Source organism: Agelaius phoeniceus, chromosome 11 (assembly GCF_051311805.1).
Source record: "Agelaius phoeniceus isolate bAgePho1 chromosome 11, bAgePho1.hap1, whole genome shotgun sequence".
In the NCBI taxonomy this organism is placed as follows: domain Eukaryota; kingdom Metazoa; phylum Chordata; class Aves; order Passeriformes; family Icteridae; genus Agelaius; species Agelaius phoeniceus.
The window spans coordinates 18,722,631-18,742,739 of NC_135275.1; the positions used below are offsets into that span (position 1 = coordinate 18,722,631).

The 20,109-nt window shown below is 43.2% G+C and overlaps 1 protein-coding gene across 4 annotated transcripts in view; it reads left to right on the forward strand.

The window, feature by feature from the left end:
- MITF (melanocyte inducing transcription factor) overlaps positions 1-15,354 on the forward strand; it is a 99,854-nt gene extending 84,500 nt beyond the window's left edge. For all 4 annotated transcript variants that reach the window (XM_054639878.2, XM_054639879.2, XM_077184524.1 and 1 more), the window contains 5 exons: positions 4,281-4,398; positions 6,926-6,982; positions 7,962-8,037; positions 9,134-9,281; positions 11,359-15,354. In XM_054639878.2, coding sequence (XP_054495853.1) covers positions 4,281-4,398; positions 6,926-6,982; positions 7,962-8,037; positions 9,134-9,281; positions 11,359-11,760 — 801 coding nt within the window. In that variant the 3' untranslated portion in view covers positions 11,761-15,354. The remainder of the gene's footprint in view (positions 1-4,280; positions 4,399-6,925; positions 6,983-7,961; positions 8,038-9,133; positions 9,282-11,358) is intronic.
- The last annotated feature ends 4,755 nt before the right edge of the window (positions 15,355-20,109 follow it).

Here is a 20,109-nt window from a genome sequence, read left to right on the forward strand (position 1 = left end):
AGATAGCTTTCAAAAAGTTAATCTGTTTTTCAATTTATCTTTTTTTTTTTTTTTTTTTTCCACTGAGGGTTGAGGTTCTTCTGGAGTCCTTTCTCTGAAGTTCCATTGGATTGGGACACATTAATTCAGAAGAGGCTTGAATATCTTCATGCTGTTCTTCTTTTCTCATTTCACAGGGACCCCAGAGTGGCTCTTTGCTCCCAGACAGGGATAGAAGGTTACTCTGCTCTCTTTTGGTGCAAGGAGCCTCTGTAGTCATTGTTTAGGGTAGTCTGCATCCCTCCTGTGCTTTGCTCTGCTTGGTGCATGGCAAGAAGCCTTGTAAAGACTGTTTGATCCACATTTACTGTGGAATTTCAGAATTTTCCCACTCTGTGTGGTGAAGTCTGAAAAATGAGGATATGAAACAGTGAAATTAAGAATTCTTTACTGATAAGTTTAAATAACTGGAGGAATATATTTCAGTCTCTAAATCAGCCTAGTACCAATCCTGAAGAGATGAAGGTTGAACCATGTTTCTCAACAATTGGTTTAGGGAAAAAAAAAAACCCAAGCCAGACACTTTTCTTTTGGGACAGGACTTAGCTCTTAAAACATGCAACATTTTATTAATAAGGAATTAATGCCTACTGACTGAGCTAAGTTGAGGTAGGAGAAATCAAGAGAGGAAATGGTCTCTAAAGAGACACAGGCTATAAATAGCTGTGCTGAGTCTGTGACAAAGGCAGTTGTTGTTCCATAACCAACAAAGAACAAAAGGACCAGTTTGTTACAGTTGGTAACAGTACTTAATTGATAAGCAAAATCAGAGATTTCTGTGCAGGGCAAGCTAAGGGAGTTTCCAAGTACCTTGAATTGAAAATGGCCCATTGCAGTCAACTGTTTGTGAGAGTGGAATAGTATCTGTGGTGGAAAGTATCACAAAATGGTAACTAGTTTATAGAGAAGGTTTTCTGCCTAGATGTCATCTGCTAATTGAATTACTGAGTACTGTGCAAAGTGCTCTTGTGGAGATAACAATTAATTCATCCAGCTAATCAACTCCAGCCAGAGTCTGGCGTGGAAAGCTCTGTGAATAGGTACAGCTCCACTTCTAAATGTGGCTTTCTTCTGGAATTTAAACTCCACAGAAGAGGAGTTTTGTTACAGGGGCTGATGCTTGTAGGTCAGGGAACATCACAATACATTGTGGGCTGCATGAGCTGGGGTGCAGAGCCCATCCAGTGTGTACTGGTACCTTAGAAACAGCCTTGTTATCATACAGCTGATGTCTCTGTGATTTTAGACAGAATGTGGGTGCTTGTTTTGTTGGAGTAGTGGAGGAGAAATGAAAGCCTCAGACTCCCATGAATGTACACTATGATGAATCTGCAGTCATAATTACCATATTTCAAATTTCTGTTATATAAAAGCCATTATTAGGGAAAAAAAAAGAAGCAGATGCAGAGTGATAGGAAGATTTTAATTTATTTTACTTGGTGTTTGTGCAATATGTGATGCCAGGACCTTGAAATGTGAAATCTCCCAAGTGAAAGCATTTTCAACCATGCTGTTTCAATGAAGATAACATGCAAAACCTGGCATAAGCCACCCTTCCTTCATTTACTTTTTGGAAGAGTAAAGGTGGATGATCTGGCTGATGCTGCATTTTAATTCCTTCTTAGCCAGAAATAGCTAAGAAAGCTGTAAGGAAAACCATATTTAGGTTGGAAACATGCTAGAATTTGAAGAAGAGAGGGAAGGAGCTTCCTTAGCTCCAGAAAATTCCATGTCTTTCTCAAGTTTGAGTCTCCAGCTTCCCTTTGAAATGGCCGTGGAAGTTTTGACATTCTCCCTTCTTGTATTTGAGCATGGTGGTGAAAGGCTCGACTGTCTTAGAGCCAAAATGTTTGCCAACAATGTGTATTTTTTCCCAGATTCTTCAAATAAGAAACAATTGAAATAAATGCCCAGGTGTCACTGCAGTGGGCACATAATAAATTCCTTTTGGGCTTTTTTTGCCCCATTTAAGTCTAGTGGCTACTTTTGTGTGCTCACCACGCTGTTGTCTTGTTCATCTTAAACCAATGCCCTCAGCACAGGGGTCCTCTGCCCTTTCCCAATTCCCTAAACCCTGCACAAATGATTATTTGGTTTACCTTAGTCAACTGATTTTATTCCTCTGGGAGCTGTTATAAAATTGAGAACTGAGGATGTGCCTCAATTTTAACTTATCTTTAGCTGCAGGTATTTTATGTGACACGGCCCAGAGTGTTGCATGCACTTCATGTTTTTGGAAAGGAATTATTGTAACTTAGTCCTAGAGATGTGACCTGCAGCCATCCTGGAGAAGAGGCCTCTCAGGACTCATACTGAGCATGGACCATGTGTAGGAAAATGTTACAACTGAAGCTTTGACCTGTGGAGTTTAAGTGGTCAAAGAAAGGAGCTGATCAGTCTTTTGCTCATGGATCACTGATATCAGTGGAGATTGTTGGCATCTCCCTCCCCCTAATGTGAATTTCTCTGATAAGCATTCCTGTGGACAGCTTTAGCAGCCATGCACATGTGCACGTTCAGCAGTTGCTGCCTGTCTTCTCTGTCCCCTTTTGTGATCATTGCTCACACTGGTCCTGTTTATTGACATGGAAATCTGGCTCAGTGTTTGACTCCTTTGGGGAAAAAAAACCAATCATAAACTGTTGTAACAATCAGGGTCCATGTTGCAGTAGGGAAAGCAGCTCGGTGTTCTCCATGTTTCATTACAACCTGGTTGCTTTACCCAGGCTTTGAGATGCCAGTTTTGAGATTTCTAACAAAAAATCTTTTTTATTTCTAAATTCCCTGAAGTTCCTAATTAGATTTCACATGTCTGGTTATGAACTTCAAGTCCTTGGGCTACAAACAAGGTCTTTGTGCTCTGCCCATGCTTAGGAGCATGAACAGTTCAAGCACATCCAAGTCAGAAGGGTGTGTGATGCTCTTGCTGTGTCGGTGTCAGGGATGTGTTTGGGGGACCCAAAGACACAAGGGTCAGCCTTGTAGAGCACTGAGATTGAGTGGCACTAATGTGGGCAGGTCACAACCAGCACAGCAGTGACCTGAGCAGCACTGTTAGATCTTCCTTTTTTTTCCTTTTTTTCTTTTTCAATAAGGCTGACTCATAGTGAGAATTCAGTTACATTTATTCCTCTGTCTCTTAAAGTTTGAGCCAGGGGACTTTGGTTGTGTAGCTGGCCATTATCTGTTCTCAACAACCATCAGCATGGCTTCTAGCTGGTGGTACTTTACATATCCACTCCTGTTTAAGCTGCTTCCATATGGCAGAGAAATTTTCTTGGGTCCCAGTCTGGCAAGGCCCATCAGTAGGAGTTTAATAGTCCTGGCTGTGACTCACTGCATTGTATTCACCGGCATTATTTACATGGGTGTAAAGTTAATACCTGAGTTAATCTCTGCAGGATCAGTGTCTTGGAGGGATTGGTTTTCTTTGCAGCAGTGATGATTAGTGTTGCCACTCAGATAAGACACCTGAGTGTTTTATACCTGTCTTTTCAAAACCAAAGAAGAGATGGGTAAAATAATCCACTCAGGATAATTGCAAGCTTCTTTAAATATGTTTCAATATAAAGGGATAGCTTTGATAGATCTTGTTGAAATACTGTCCTATTTCTGTATAAATCTACTTGTTTAAATACCTAAACAAACACAGCAGAGTGAACAAGCAATTGAGGAAACTTACTGTAAAAATAATCTTCCTCCTACTGGTGTGCGTTCTTGTTATATAAGGCAAAAAACAAAGTAAACTGAAATGTTTTTTGTGTAGGTAGCTTTCAAATCACATGAAAAATGTGATTAATTAATACAGTGTTCTTCTTCCAGCATGTGACAACTTGCAAAGTGCTTCCACTCACATATCCATGGAAAAAGTAGGGGGTTTCTTTGGGAGAGTTCTGTAGGCTCTTTGAGATGTGAGAGAAGTTTAAGGAATATAGATGTAATAGTTTTAGTGAAAAATAAGGAGCAGCAGTGCAGCAATATCATCAGCATTTTACTTCTTCTGTTACCTCTTAATATTTTAAGTCTGCATACTTCTGAGGAGAAAGAACAGAACTTTCCCTGTGTAGATGTTTTATCCCTCTTACCCATGAATATCTGTGGATTTTGCTGACCTTCTTGCAGGCTCTGTTTGCACATGGAAAAGAGCACAGATTACTTAGCATATCCTGACTCTGTTCTTCTGTACAAAGGCATTCATAAAGGCAAACCAAATGATCCTTTTCCTTGTTTATCTTTTCCAGTTGCCTGTGTCTGGCAATTTGATTGACCTTTATGGCAACCAGAGCATGCCTCCTCCAGGACTAAACATCAGCAACTCATGTCCAGCTAATCTTCCTAATATAAAAAGGGAGCTCACAGGTAAATACATCTAAAATACCACCTTGGAGTAATAGTATCACTTTAATTCGGGTGATACTGGACAAAATTTCTGTGATTATTGGAAAGAATGTATGGATGAACAGTTACTTTCACCCTGTGTTCATGTGTGGGTGTGTGTGTGTTCACTGCCACAAGTTCATATAAAGTCCTTAATTGTTACAGTCACACCTGCACTGTGTTCTGTTCTAGGAAGCTTCCATGCACCTATTCCAGAGCTGTTTTCTAGTTTGGGCTTACTGTTTGCTCTATCAACACCAAACTTTAACAACTTCACATCTGGAGTCTCTGTGGGATTCATGTTGAGGAATGATGCACATTGGGGCTTTACTTCAGTAGGGGAGGGCAGTAATGAACAAATAACCTGTTATGATGTGAAGTCTGGGCATGTAGATCCTTTAAAATGTAAAATTAGGCACTTGGGGGATTGGAATTTGATGATCTTTAAGGTCCCTTCCTACCCAAGCCATTCTGTGATCCATGAATATGCATCACTAAATTAAAATGAAATGTTCCTTAAAATTTTATGCCAGTTCCTGCAGCGATGCTCTGAACAAGCTGTGGGAGGCAGGGGCAGGAGAGTGGGACACTAAAAACCTTTTTCTCAAGCACATGTGTACAGGAACAAGATAGTTTGAAGGAAATAATAAGTTTCATATTTGCGGGTATTTTTTATTTCTGCTCACTTAGAAGGATATAACCACACATAGGGTACAAATACAAAGAATGGTTGTGTGTAGGCTGAACAAATGAAGATCCACTCTAGAACTGATGGCAAAATCATTAATGCTCAGAAATGCCTGTTCTTAAGCCCAGTAGAGAGTCACTGACCATGCAGTAGGGTAGGGGTCTGGTTCCTTTTTTGTCTGTCATCTTTCTGGGTTTCTGTTGTGAAAACTCACAGGCTGACTCAGTTGCAAAGCAGGTTCTGGGCAGAAATTAGATTAAGCAGAGCAGTTTTAATAGGCCAGGAGGAAATGCCACCTCTCTGAGCCAGCAGATATTTGCATTTATAGGACAGCACAGAATTTGAACTCAGCACCAAAAAAAAGACACACAGAGCACACAATGATTTGTGGCTGCTAGAAAAAAGCAAAGCTTGTACAGAGATGGAGGAGGGAAGAGGAGGCTGGGAAGGGAGGAGAGCTACTCAAAGTCCTGCATTACAGGCAGTTTTGTGGCCCCAAGTATAGAAAGTTCCAGGGGCTGTAGGCTGCAAGCTCAGCCCAGCTTGGATGTGCAAACTGGTGGATTTTCTGCAGGTGCTTGTGTCAGGCTTCAGGCCAAGAAGGCAGAAAGAGAGGGGAAATTGTGAGTGAAGTGGTCTTACTGAAGTCCTCAATACGTCAAAACAGAACTGAAATAAGTTTAATGTCTATTTGCTACGCTTACCTGAATTTATTTAGATGAGTCTTTTTCTGATCAAAACAAAGTAATACAGGAAAGAAACTTATTGGCTACAGTGAGGGATTATTTTCACAATGGAATGTGTGATAAAAGATGATGCACTCATTGCTCCTCACTGACTTACTGTGGGACTGCAAAGTGCTTGCTGGTTTGGGGATTTGAATGCAATGGGGCAAGGATAATGACCTCACCTTTTAAAAAAAATGAGAAGGGGTAAAGCAAAGATAAAATACTTGAAATTGCTTGAGAAACTTAGGACCAAATGAAAACTGAAAAGAAGAAATTTAGTTGTGCTGTTGCCTGAACTATTGCATCCTGAAGTTAATAATTATGTTATTATTGTAGAATATAATAGCAATAATATTAGAATACTAAAGATAGATACGAAGTGTGTGGAGCAAGGTGAAGGGCAGTTCTGAGTTGAGGAGAGAAATTCTGTGCAGCATGACTGCCATTCCTTTCTTTTTTGCTTTTCCCCAAGCAAGAACCATTGTTTTGCAACTTTATTGCTAGGAAAAGTGTTAAATTTTTCACCTTTTTGTTTTTTTCTTCATATAATAGAAACAGTTAGCATAGCTAGAAAATACACTATTCTTAACAGGTCCCTTAAGTGATCCCTTGAGTGCTGTGGTGGTGTGTGTGCACGTGCCACAGAAGGGTGCAGCCTTAATTTGGGTGAGCAGAGCCTGTGAGTCCTGCCTGTGTCACATCCTGAGCAGGCAGCAATGCCCTGGGCATGCTGTTCCCGTGGCTCAGCTCCCCTGGGGTAGGTGTGCACACCTAGAAGCTATGCTGGATTTCAGCACTTTGTTGTCCTCGGATCCCTTGCTGAGTCAGGGCCTCCGTGGGAAACATTCCCATCATGGGAGTCACTCTGGAAGTGTGGGAAGAGATGCTCCACAGGTGCAGAGGTGAAGCTCAGTCCCAGCCTTGTGTTTTGGCATCCACAAGCCCTTCTTGCTCCTTGGAATGGGGGTAATGATTGGTGTGACAAACACCCATCAGGCTTCCTGTGCAGGCATTTCACAGGCTGAAAGGCTGTGATGGGATTGGTTTAATTCTGATTCCCTCATTCACATGCACACGTGTGTTTTTCCTACAGAGTCGGAAGCGAGAGCGTTGGCTAAGGAGAGGCAAAAGAAAGACAATCACAACTTGAGTAAGTTTTGGTTCCTCACATTTTGCACCAATTCTCAAAATGGTTTTCAGTATTAAATGTTCAAATACTGGTATTTTAAATCTGGATGAGGTACTGCACATAGTATAAAGCACTAGATCATTGTGTTATGCCCATAGATCAAATATCTCAAATTCTTGAAAAATGTGTCCTTAAATCTACTACTGAATTGTAACTGTATTTTTATTTATTTTCAATAAAGCAAGTGAATGAGTGGTTGTTATCAATGGAATTGCTGGGTTCAACATGTGACCCAATTGCTTTTACAAAATCCACCTTGCACAATTTTGCTTTTTTAATTTTAATTTTTTTCAAAAATGTTAGATATGTGGTCAATTTGTAACTTTAAACAACAAATGGGTGCTGAGTATGGCAATTTTATAAATTTTATTTTTGAAAGGAACTTGTATTTCCAAATTGGAAAAAAGTGTTTTAAAATAATGAGCATCTTATGACTTATTAAAGGATCCATAATTTTTCTTTTTATACTTTATAGTAGTAGAAAAAAGGAACTGTTTCCTGCCTTGAGCCACTCAGAAGCCTTTTCCATAGCATGAAAAGGTAATGCAGGAAAATTGGTATTTAAATTTGACTTTTGGATCCTCAAAGTGTTGGACATGGAAGACTACTTGAAAAAAGAGACTGTGCCTTTTGTCCTTTTTTCTGTCTTGGGCTTTCCTTGAGCCTCTGAACATTTGTCTCTGAATTTGTCTGTGAACCTTATCCCTAGAATCAGTCATTCTGATTTTTAGTCTCAGTTAAACTCTGCAGTCCCAAAATATACAGTATAGACAGAACTTCTGTCTTAGTCCATGTGTAGGAGAGCAAAATAAATTATCACTGGATTTTAAGCTTCAGGCATACATTTCAGTGGCACTTAAAGAAATCTTTGAAAAAAAAATAGATAAGTTGTGATTAAGTGTGAATATTACTTGTAACATTTGTGCTGTTTTTCCTAAAGTTGAAAGAAGAAGAAGATTTAATATTAATGATCGTATAAAAGAACTGGGCACCTTGATACCCAAGTCAAATGATCCGTAAGTACAACATGCCCAGGGAGATTGTGGGAGGGAGGAGGTAAAAAAAAAACCCAAATTCCTATATTTTCTACTTGCTCTTAGCACTCTGTGACAGCAGAAATGCTTGAAAGGTCTCATTATATTTTTTGAAGATTTTTTTTTTGAGGTGTTAATTTTTCCCCTTTTGGAACCTGCTTGTGTGGGTATTAATTAGATTATTTTTGTCTCTAATCTGGGCTTTGGTGCTTGGAGTCACTGACTGCCTTACTAGAGTTGTGAGGATGGGAAACCTTATTCTGGTCTGGCTGCTTAGATGGCTGCATGTCTTGCTAAGTGATTCTTTTAATTAATTAGATGTTACAGCTTGACAAGACAGAACTGGTCCCTGTTTCAGTGAAAATGGAGGGCAGTTTATCTGGGAAGCCATCCATTCCCCTTCCCTCCAAAGGAGAAAAAGAAGGAAAATAAAGAGCATAACTCTGTGCTTGTTCACTGATAATTTGTCAGTGTTTGCTGTAATTTCCCAGATGTTCTTTGTGATAATTCTACAATGATTTTGGTGCTTTTTGCTTGTATTTACACTTTCTCAATGCTGATTCAGTAGCAAGGAATCTTCCTCGCTCTGAAATTTGAAAGTCCACTTAAATCAATGCCCCGTGATGATTTTGGGGAGATTTTCCAGTATTTTGAGGCCCTTGCTTGTGGAGCAACTCCACAGTTACTCTGCAAAGAGGCTCTGCAGCCTCCTCCAAGGCCAGCAAGACAATATGTCTTAGTACCAACCTCCAGGACACACTGCTTTGGTTCTTTTAGCTGCATTTTTTCTCTGACAGGCTGCAGTAAGATGTTTTTTGCCCATTTAGAGAAAGTGAGATGATGTGAGGAGATGGTGATGCAGCAGCCTCTCTCTCTCTCTCTCTCTCTGAAGCAAACGCGCTTCCCAAGGGCTGTGCTCCAGCCCCCTCTAGCGCACTGCAAACGCCTTCAGCATCCACAAACCTGCACTCAATAGCAGCTGGGTGTTATGTGTGGATAAGGAGCAGTCACAGGTACAGGTGTGAAGGGAACAGCTGTGAGACAGAGCCTTACCTTGGCCCTTTGTGTCCTTCCAAAGCGACATGCGCTGGAACAAGGGAACGATCCTGAAGGCGTCGGTGGATTACATCCGCAAGCTGCAGAGGGAACAGCAGCGCACCAAGGAGCTGGAGAACAGGCAGAAGAAGCTGGAGCATGCCAACAGGCACCTGCTGCTCAGAATACAGGTTTGCTGAGAAATGAGCTGCAAATGCTCTTGGTGTTGCAGCGTGTGATTGCAAATAGTGGTGGCTTGTGGGGTGCGAGTTAGAAGGAACCAGAGTTTAAATTAATGGCAGGCAGTGCTGAGAAATCTGCAGAGATTTTTCCTGAAAAAGCCAAAAATATCTTAAAAAAAAAAAAAAAGAATCCTAACACTCTAGTAGAAGCACTTATGAGTGGTCTGTTTTTGTTCTACCATGGCCAGTGCTAGTTCCAAACCGTACAATCAAAAATATTTATATAGCAATATATTCTTCTGTTTGCCAGGCCTAAGGCATTGGGACTTCATGTATCATGTAGTTGTTGATAGTCACAAAATTAAGTTCAGCTCTTTGGGAGTCTTCCCTGCTGCTTGCAGTCTGTAGAACTGTACAACAGTTCTCCTCAGCACTGAAAAGCAGTAGGTGGCATGAATATGTTTTCTCTGTGGGTTGTTGCCTTGTTAGATTCACCCAGGTTCTCAGTGTTCTGAGCTACACAGAAATGGAAGGGTGAAAACTCCATTTCTCTAACTAATTCCTTTGTCTTCACCTCAAGCTGGATAGGAAACCTTAATCTTGATGCCAATACAGGGTTTTTTTCTGGACAGCCACCTCTCTCTATAGAAGGGTAATTAAAGTGTACCAGAACTGGGTGTAAGGACACCTAACATGGAGACAGTGATATCCCAGATATCCCCGTGTTGCTGCTCCCCTGCAGCATGAACAGCTGAGCTCTGCATGCAGCTGCAGCCTGCCAGGAGACCCCTCAACACCCCAGATAATCCACCAGGGAGATAATGAAGCTGCAAATACCTGAGAGTCAAGTGTGGAAGTAAACAGCTTTAAAATAGAACAGGTCAAGTTGAGCCTCAGCACAGTTTTGTACTTGGTTGAGCAATCTGCTGCTAGAATGAGATGATAAAAACACACAAGCCTTCCACAGAGCAGCATCAAGCAATGGTGTTTCAAAGCTAAGTGAGATCACTTCTTAAACATTTTTCATCTTGCTTTGTATTACCCATCTGCTCTGGCTCCTTCAATCAAAATACCATAAAACCCAGACCCTTGAATAACGGGCAATGCATCTGGCAGCAAATAACCTCAAGTGTGTGTTTTCCTTTTTGTGTTGATTCTGATTAATCATGGAATAAGAAACTCCTGGTTCTGGCACATTAGCTGATGGAACAAGTGCTTGCTCATTCCACCTTCTCCTCGATCCTGCAGTGTGCCATTACAAGCTTGTTTCAGCCTGGAAATGATGGAAAAGGGTAATAATCAGCCTCAGTGACAGGAATATCCAGAAACAGCACAATCACAACAGAGATTGTGATTGCCTAGTATAATGCAGAAGTAGAAACAAAATGTCTCTTTTGCTGATGTATTTGTGAGAGAGCGTTTCTGTATGATTAAATGTGAAGGTGGGATTTAAAATTTTCATGGAAATTTGAAGAATCCTGGCTCTGTGTGAAGTCTGAAACCTTCCTGTGACTTCCTTGTGATTTTTTCTGCACAGGAATAGTGTTGTTGCTCAGTTTTGATTGACCTCTTCCAGCTCTGCCAGACTTGTAGAGTGAGAAATGTCCCCTCCAGAGTCTCAACAGGGATTGATAAGGATCACATAGACATGCTGTGCCTTCACATATGACTTTTTAAAAATTACTAAAAACACATGCTTTTGCTAGTTCTTTTTTTTTTTTTTTTCCTATTTTTAAATGTTTTCCTCACCCTACCTGATGCCAAACCTGCCTATCCTGGCACTGGTTTGAGAAGAAGCCTGAGGGGAACATGTCTGTGCTGCAGGGCTCTGGGTTTTGGCTCTGGTCTAGGTGCTGAGGAGGAGTGTGAAGGGCCTGTGTGGGATGGTGTTCACCCACCTCTTCAAGACTCTGCTGTTCAGGTGAAAATCTGCAGGGCTGGAGTGTGCAAGGTACAAGCCCTTGTCACTATGGGAAAGGGAGGAAATGTGTACAGGAGAAGGAAACTGGAAGCTGCGAGACGAGCATAAGACAACAGATTTTATTTCCAGATTTTCTTTACATTTGCCCCTTTTTCTCCTTCACAGGAGCTTGAGATGCAAGCCCGGGCACACGGACTGTCCCTTGTCCCCTCCACAGGCCTTTGCTCCCCTGACATGGTCAACAGGGTCATCAAACAGGAGCCTGTGCTGGACAACTGCACCCAGGAGATGATGCCGCACCACACAGACCTGTCCTGCACCACCACCCTGGACCTCACTGACGGCACCATCACCTTCAGTGACAACCTGGGGAACGTGACTGAACCAGCTGGCACCTACGGAGTTCCTGCCAAAATGGGATCCAAACTGGAAGACATCCTGATGGACGATACCCTGTCCCCCGTGGGAGTGACTGACCCACTGCTCTCCTCCGTGTCTCCCGGGGCATCAAAGACGAGTAGCAGGCGGAGCAGCGTGAGCATGGAGGACACTGACCATGCCTGTTAGCACCTGTTGCCACACCTTTCATAAACTGCTTTGGTTCTTTGATCAGTAGATGAAATAATTTACCCTTTTGTAGAATTTTTTTGATTTTTTTTTTTTTCCCCTCGTGCTTCATCAGTGTGTGTGCGTGTGTGTATATATTATATATATAGAATTTTTTTTAGAATTTTTGTGAAGAAACTTGTATATTCTATTTTAAAACTACCAATGCCTCCAAAATATTGTACAGCATATGTACAGAATCTGTGAACTGGATTCGCCAAGAACTTTGAACTGGTCAAATCTACTCAAAGCAATAGAATTACAGATGAAGAGTCTGTTTCTACTGGGGGGGAGGGGGTAATTGTAGGATTGTAAATGCAACCTATTTACTTGGAAACAAAATGTAAAGTTTAAGAATGTAAAGAAACAACAACAACAACAAAAGTCCAATTTGTAATTGTATTAATTGAATAGTGCTGCCTTAAAGATACAGTGTCCCTCAAATGTTGGTCTGACATGACAGGTGTTTAGGGAAAATACCCGCCTGACTTCACTCAGAAAAGAAACTAAACCCAAGTGTTAAGACATCCTGATTGTGTTGATTGTGATATAAAATGCTGTTGCTGAAACTGCAGGGAGATATGAGTGCCTCAGAGTATTGTTTAATTTTACTCTGAGCTGATTTGGGTTTTCCTTTTGATCATGGTTCAAGTTTTTCCTCTTAAATTTTTATTTTGTTTTGTGACACACATGGGTGGCTTTGCCAATGGCAAAGCAAGCAGGAGCACTGTAAGTTGGGATACACTCTTTGGACAAAAAAATTATGCATATTATAGCTGGGCACATTATGTTGTACATATCTAATTGGCTTTATTTTTTTTTTAATTGCATTGTACAGTTTCTTTTGATTTGCATGGATTCCTTAGTTATCCTCAACTTTTTGTTTTAAATTTATTTGTATTTCATTTGTAAGATTTTTGCCTCTTAATATTGCAGCGATTTTTTGACATTTTTAAAACTCATTGGAAGTTTTCTGCGTTCTTTGTAAACACTTGAAAGGAAGCTTTTATGCAGGGTTCTGTGTTTTAAGAGAGATTTTGAGAATATTTTGTATATTACAGTCTCACTTTGAAAATGTTTTTAAACGCATTTAAGGTAGAGTAAAAATTTAGATTAGGTAATAAAACAACTCTGTAGAGAAACTGAACTTACATATTTATTTTTAGTGATACAGAAAAAAAGTAGTAATATGCTTGGAAACATAACTATGTAGTTAATATACCCGTTAGAGCAATTCGTGTTCTATTTCAGCACTGGGGCTGACATAAGAGAAAAAAAAAAACAACAAAAAAAAAAAGAGTAAATTACTGTATCTGCAAATAACTGTTACTTGATAACAATGTTATTAATTTTTAACATGCAACCATGTTGTAAAAGTAGTTTGGTGCATTATCTACTCAAGTGTAGTCCTATGCAATAACGGTAGTTTTCCTTGTATTATATCCAGCCTAGGTGTTCCACGGAGGTGACAGACAGGTGGTGTTCGAGGGAATGGAGTTCTCCACGGCAGCCTACAGCTGACTGGCAGGCGTGGCTCGTTCAGAATGAAGTGCCTTAAACTCTAGTTGTAGTCTTCCTCGACTAGCACTGACTGAAGTGTGGCGTAGACAGAGCTTTGGGGTGGTGGTGTGTAGGGCCTTGAGGTGTAGCATGGTGCCTACGGATAGAAAACCAGAGCTTCCCTTTCTCCTTTGTGCTACACTGGAAATTACGTAGGATGGGTGCAACGGTGAGTAACTTGAGTGCCAGCTTTCCAAGGAAACCTTGGGCTCAGCAGGTGGTGTTCAGAAACCAAATGTGAACCGGGTAGGACAGGGTGGCTGGGGGTAGTGATGGCAGTTCCCACAGCGCTGAGCCCTCTTTCCAGACATTTCCCTAGGAGGATTCCCTGCTATGGAATGGGGGCGAGGGCTCCTGGTGTCCCCTGCCTGGCAGCTGTGCTCCCAGCACAGGGGCTCAGGCTCTGCAGGGCTGTGGAACTCGGGGTCTGTGTTCCTGTCACTCTTCCCGTGGCTGTGTCCAGCCCTCCCTTCCCGCTTGAGCCGCCAGCGATGTGTTAGCGTTGATGCAACCACGGGGTTGTGGCTTTTTTTCTTTTCTTTTGTAGTTCTTGAAGGAGGAGCTGGAGTTGGGTTGTAATGATGCCTCTCCCCCTCAGCCCACACAGCTTTTGGGAATGTGTCTTTCCTAGGGTAGAGAAGCTCTGGCCCAGGCAGGACCAGGAGGCTGCAGGATGTGCTGTTGTCACCATGGTCCTGGGGCAGGAAATGCCCCCAGTCCCTGCAAGGCAGCTGTGCCATAGCTCTTGAGTCAAGTGTGGGGGTACAAGCTTTTGGTGCTGCTGTTTGGCTGGGGTGACAGGTAGGAAAATCTGTAAAAAATGGTTGTAGCTGTAACACAGGGCTGTGTTGCCCTTCCCCAAAGAATGGGGCAGCTCTGCAGTGTTGGTACAACAAATCAGGGTGTGCATGCTGGAGTGTAGTAACTGAGAACCACTGAATGTATTGAATGAGGCTTTTGGTTTGGTGCCTGCCTTGGGCATTCAGAAATTCAAGTCTAGACTGTGGTATATGAATATTTTTCAAGCTTATGTGAAACCACTGGTACTCGCTGACAGCCGTGACTTCTGATTTTTGGCTGTGTGGAGGTGAGTTAGGATTCAAGGCCAACCATTCCATCAAGAGTTGGATTCCCTGGCAGAAGTCTCTGTGGCTGCAGCAGCTGTGTTGTGTGCTCCCATACCTTGTGTTTTCTGGGGTAACACATAACTTGGCCGTGCCCTGCTCACTCTTCCCCCTGTGTTTCCATAGGTTACAGCCCTCCTCTGAGCCTGCCCACCCTTGGAATGGTGACACTGCAGTGGGGACACCTCTAGGAGACACAGGCCCCCAGTGGGTGCTAATGGGAGGTGCCTTTACCTGTTTGAGCACGGTGGAGGGTGTGGCTGTGACATTTTGGAGGGGTTGGTGGCGGGGGGCAGAGGCAGCAGTCACAGGAATGGTTTGGCATGGGCTGGGTGGAGTGAGATGGACAGAAGTTGTTGCCCAGTCTGGTGACAGTGACGTGTGTGACGCTGGGCAGCGGTGGCTTCCCTGAGCAGGTGGGTGGGGAAACGACCAATTCTCACTTTGCCAAAGCCATGCAACAGGCAGGGATGTGCAGAGTACCATGAGAAGTTCTTCTTTACTGCTTTTGGCCTATAAAGCAATATTTAACTCTTACAACCTGTAAAAGCAAAAAGAAGGTACATAAGGAAAGCACAAAGCACAAAATAATGCACTTACATTTATGTTGTTTGACATAAAATGCACTGGGGGGGAAGCTGATGTTGATAATAGTATAAATACCTATATTTCTTGAAAAAGTGACATTAATTACTGCCTCTTGCTATGATGCTTGGTACTGTAATGTTGATATTCATCTGCTGTTGACTGCAGCAATAATTTGTGTATGGTCCATAGCACTGTAAATTATGGATCAATATTAATGTATCCAATGAAATAATTTGAACTGTTGTTCTTGATAGATGGATTAAAGCATTTGGTTTTTCACATACATCTGTGTAAGTCCCTCGTTTTCCATGTGAGTGGATCTTGTTTTCCTGTGCATCTGAAGTCCCTGCAGTGCTTCTGTGTCTGTGACTTGGCCATGGATGTGTCCATGTCCCTACCTGGTGTTGGTTGGCATCCTTGGTTCCACCAGAGCTGTCCAGTTGTGTTTGTGGCAATCACTCAGGGGAATGAAGCTGCAGACCAGATCCCACCTGGGCTTTGCAAGTACCTGCCAAAGTGGAAAGAACCAGAGCATGTGGTGCAGAGTAAGGAATAAACCAGGTGGGTTTTATTTAACACAGCCCCCTCCCATGGGCTCATGTCATTTGCCTCCCTCCCTCCCTGCCCCTTGGAGCTCATCAGGTCATGGGCTCTGTGAGGCCTCGGGGTACCTGCCCCCCTTTGCCTTGCTGTCACTCCTGCAAGGTCACCTGTGCCCAGCACTCCTACACAGGAGCACCTCACCCCTTCTTCAGCTGTGCATGGTAGGATCCCCATCCCCTCTGCTCACTCCTCCCAAACCTCCTCTCAGCCAACATGCCAACAGCTGCTCCTGGCTTCTGCTGGTGAGGAACCAGCTGCAGTCTTCTTGTGTCTTCCCATCTTCATCATTTCTCCTGTCTCTGTTGCTTTCATCCCTTCTGGTCCTGTGCTCACAGCATTGAGTTCCTGCTCTCTGTGGACCTTGCTGCAGCAGCATTGGGGGTTATTGAGTGTTGTCTCAGGGGGCTTGAGCCCTGAGTGTAAACAGGAGTACTGAATTTGCCCAGTGTCTTCAAAGTCTAATACCTTTTAAGAGTAGAAAGTACCTAATTCAGTTGAATTAAAAATTACTAGCTCAATTTTAAAACCAACGCAGCAAAAATGCCTGACTCTACTAGAACTACAGCTGAACAGTCCCACTCCTTCTACATAGAAGATACTTGAGTAAAAGCTTGTGAGTGTTTCCAGCAGGTTTTGTAATGTAATTTCAGAATATTAGAATGTAGCAGTACTGCATTAGAAAATCTATTTATTAGCAGCCTAGGATGGAATTGCTATTTTAAGTTTGAGTTCTTGCTTTTATTTAGATTTTGCTTTTGGTGGTCAGCTGGATTTTTTTGTGGTCAATTTCTTGCTGTGGGTGGCAGCACCTCAAGGTTTTGGCTGGGTTGGAGAACCCAGGAGGAGCAGGAAAGAACATCCCTCATGGGGATATTGGCACTAGATCTATGTCAGTAAAGGGTTGGTGGCAGCTTTGCTTAGAAGCTTTTTCAGTTGTGTTGGACAAACCTGAAAACTTCAGTGCAGGGTAAGAAAGTGGATTTTAGGAGTGAGTCCAGCTGTGCCTGGTGTGGTCTGTTCCACTGGCAATCTCCATGTCCAGGCTGGAGGATGCCGAAGGGCTCAGCTGTGTGGTGTGGTGGCACAGCAGGACACTGCCACCATGTGACCTCATTGTGCATTCCTCTCCAGGAGGCCTGGGAGCCCAGCAGCTCCTGATGGCAGCAGGGAGGTGGTGATGGCTCTGTCTTGGTGGGTTCAGCAGTGCTGCTCCTTCTGCTCTCACGTCTGGGGGTGGTCCCAGCACTGAAAGTTTTGTCCTACACTGTTGCTCCAGCTCCTTTGAAATACATTTAAAATTTCAGGGGAATGTTGTTTAAAAATTGCAGGGGAATGGCTTGGAAAAGTGTTCCTGAGTTATTAAAATCAATGAGGCTTGACAGGATGCTGGCTCACAAGGCAAATGTGTGTGCACTGAGCAACACCATCGTCTTTGCCTGTGACCTGAGCTTCACCCTTACTGGAAACTGCTCCTTTTCCAGCTCAGTTTCTGGGAGCGATGCTCTTAACAGGAGCTGTGCTCTGGAATCATAGAGGGAAGTGATGGTTCCTGTGACAGACCCCTTTGTGTTAGTGCTGTCCAAGAACTGTGCAAGGAAAGGAGAAGGCTGCTATGCTCAGCAGGAAGGGCCAGGGCATAAAAATATTTATATGCAATATTTATGTGCAAAGTATGTAAATATCAATTGTTCTTTAACATATATATAAATGTCACCATGGGGTTGATGTCCATACTGAGGATGCTGCCTCAAAGCAGGGTTTGGTGGATGGAGCACACAGCTCCGTGGACTCTGGTCCTGCTCAAACACTATCCCTGCTCCCTCGCTGTTCAGCAGCGCCTCTCCAGAGCTCCCTCTGGCTTTCCTCCCGTGTTCCTGTGGCTGCAGCAGGATTTAGACTTGGATTAAAAGAGTGGGGAACAGCACACTCTTGTGGGGCTGTGTCCGTCCCAGCACAGCCCCACCGGGTGCGGATTCCTGTGCTCCGCATCCCGGCGGTTCCATCCCGGCAAACCCGCCCTGCTCCAAGGCGAGCTGCGGTCCCCTGATGGCGTTTGCAGATTGTTCGGTGTGAGTGCAGTGAAATTCGCACCAGGGCTGTCGGCTCCAGGCGGGCAGGCACACGGCGGGGGAGCAGGTGCTGTATGAGGAACGGGGCACTGCTCTTGCGTTCAGCACTGTTCCTTTAGCCACTTCAAATACATTGAGTCAAAACCTTTTAATGTCTTCAAGACCTTTTGTCTGATCCTCATTTTACAGTGAGTACACTGAATGCTGCTGTTCACTGGGCATGAGTGATTGCTGCTTAGATACTCCTTTATGCATTCCAGAACCACGGAATCATAGACTGGTTTGGGTTGGGACTTCATTATTATTCCTCTTCTTTTTTCCCTGCTGAAAAGCAGTTTATAGAGCAGGTTGTTGCAAAAGAAATTACTTTAGCACTTGTAAATAATAAATTAACTTCTTATTCTCTGACCACTAAAGTAATTTTGTTCAAACAGATCCATGAAGAGCTTGCACTGCAAGGACCCAGCTGGGACTTTCTGCTTTTCTCTTTGGAGTAATGCATCATAAGAGAATAAGCAGAGATCTTAGGTCTAATATAATAGTTCTGTTTGAAAAAGCAGGAACTAAATCAATGCTGAATAAATGGAAAAGAATTAAATTCATGCTAGACATTAAAAAAAATGCACCTCAAACAATGAGGGGTATTTTAAAAAGTCACTGTTTTATTAATAATACTTTCCACCCCTTTCCCTTGATCTTTTGATGACAAGCCTGGCAAAGGCACTTTTTATCAGACACTGAAGCAATTTTGCTGCTGTCATGTGCCTTTCTTGATACACACATATTAGTCACGCAGCCGTTTTATGTTCTTTAGCATATTTTAATATATAATTAAAAATGTGCCTGTCTGCTACCAAGCAACCAAGCACGTCAGGGGCTGATTGTGTTCTGTCACCCACAGCAGAAGGGAGGGTAAAAAATAATAATAATCATGTGTTCACTTTTCAGTCCTAATTGTACTTCAGCTCCTTGGATATGTTGTCACAGACACAACCACTGGCTTCTGGAGGCAGAGGCAAAGCCAATGTGGGGGAATGGCTGGCAGGTGACCCACAGCCAGGTCACTGTCACCAATAACACACTGGTCCTGGATGCTGGGCTTTTAATGGGCTTTTGTGACTCTTTTTAGTTCAGTTCACCTCGACCCTGCTAAGCTGCAGCTTGGCTTTCCCTGGAAATGGAGTTCCAAAAGCGTCTGGGCTCCTGAGAGTCTCTCCCTGGACATTTAAAATAACTCAAGTTGATGTTTGTATTGTACCTCCTCCACAGAGGTAGATGGGAGCAGGACACTGTGCTTCAGAGCACTGACTTGGGCAGGTGATAACCCTGTGCTTCATTCATTTCTAGATTATCTAGAAATGTGAAATATGGCCCACAGAGCTGCTGGAGAGGAGGAGGAGGACCATTTGTGAGTGTGCCCAGGTGATCATTGCAAGCACAACATTAAATGGCTCTCAGCACCTTTGCCCCTCAGACTGCTGTCCCTGAGGCTCCCTCATGCTCCCAAAAAGTTGGGGTCATGGAATATTTCAGGTTGGAAGAGACCACAGTGGGTCATCTGGTCCTACCTCCCTGCTTGATCAGGGTCATCCCAGAGCACAGGATTGTGCCCAGACATTTTTGGAATACCCCCAGTAAGGGGGACTCCACACCCTCTCTGGACGTTTGTTACAGTGCACAGTCACTGCACAACAAAGAAGTTCCTCCTCAAGTTCAGGTGGAACTTTCTCTGCATCAGTTTCTGCCAGTCTCCTCTTGTCCTGTTGATGGGCACCACTGAGCAGAGCCTGCTCCATCCTCTGGCTCCTTCCTTCAGACCTCATGGGCCCTCAACTGCTCTCCTGTTGCACTGTCCCTGTCCTAGCAAAGCTGGTGGATCCCTGAGATCCCAGTGATGCTCTCCCCACACAGTGGCTGCTGTCAGAAACCCACTGAATGAGCCTGTGTTTGGTGGTCTAGAAAAAGGAGACAAGTTCACTGGTATCCTCAGCCCCAGCTTATTTAACTCTGGGAATTATGGGTTTATTTTTAAGAAGTTGTGGCTCTGAGGATGTGCTCCAAAGCTCTTTGGTAAACTGGTGCCATCTGTGTGAAACCCTGTCCTGAAACTGGAGAGATGCACTGCACTGGAGAAGGCTGAGCAGGGCTTTCTGTGTAGTTTTAAGCACCTCTTCTCCAGGCTCAAGAGGAAAAGGGATTTACATGTCAGGTCTATGCCACACCTCTCTAGTCTGTGTCTCTCAGCATGTGCAAAAGTACTCAGGCACACACTGTAGGCAGCAATGCAATCATTAGTTCAAAAATTTTTCAATTTTAGTAGCTTTTATTACTTCAGCAAAACAGAAGCCAGAACATCAGCACAAACT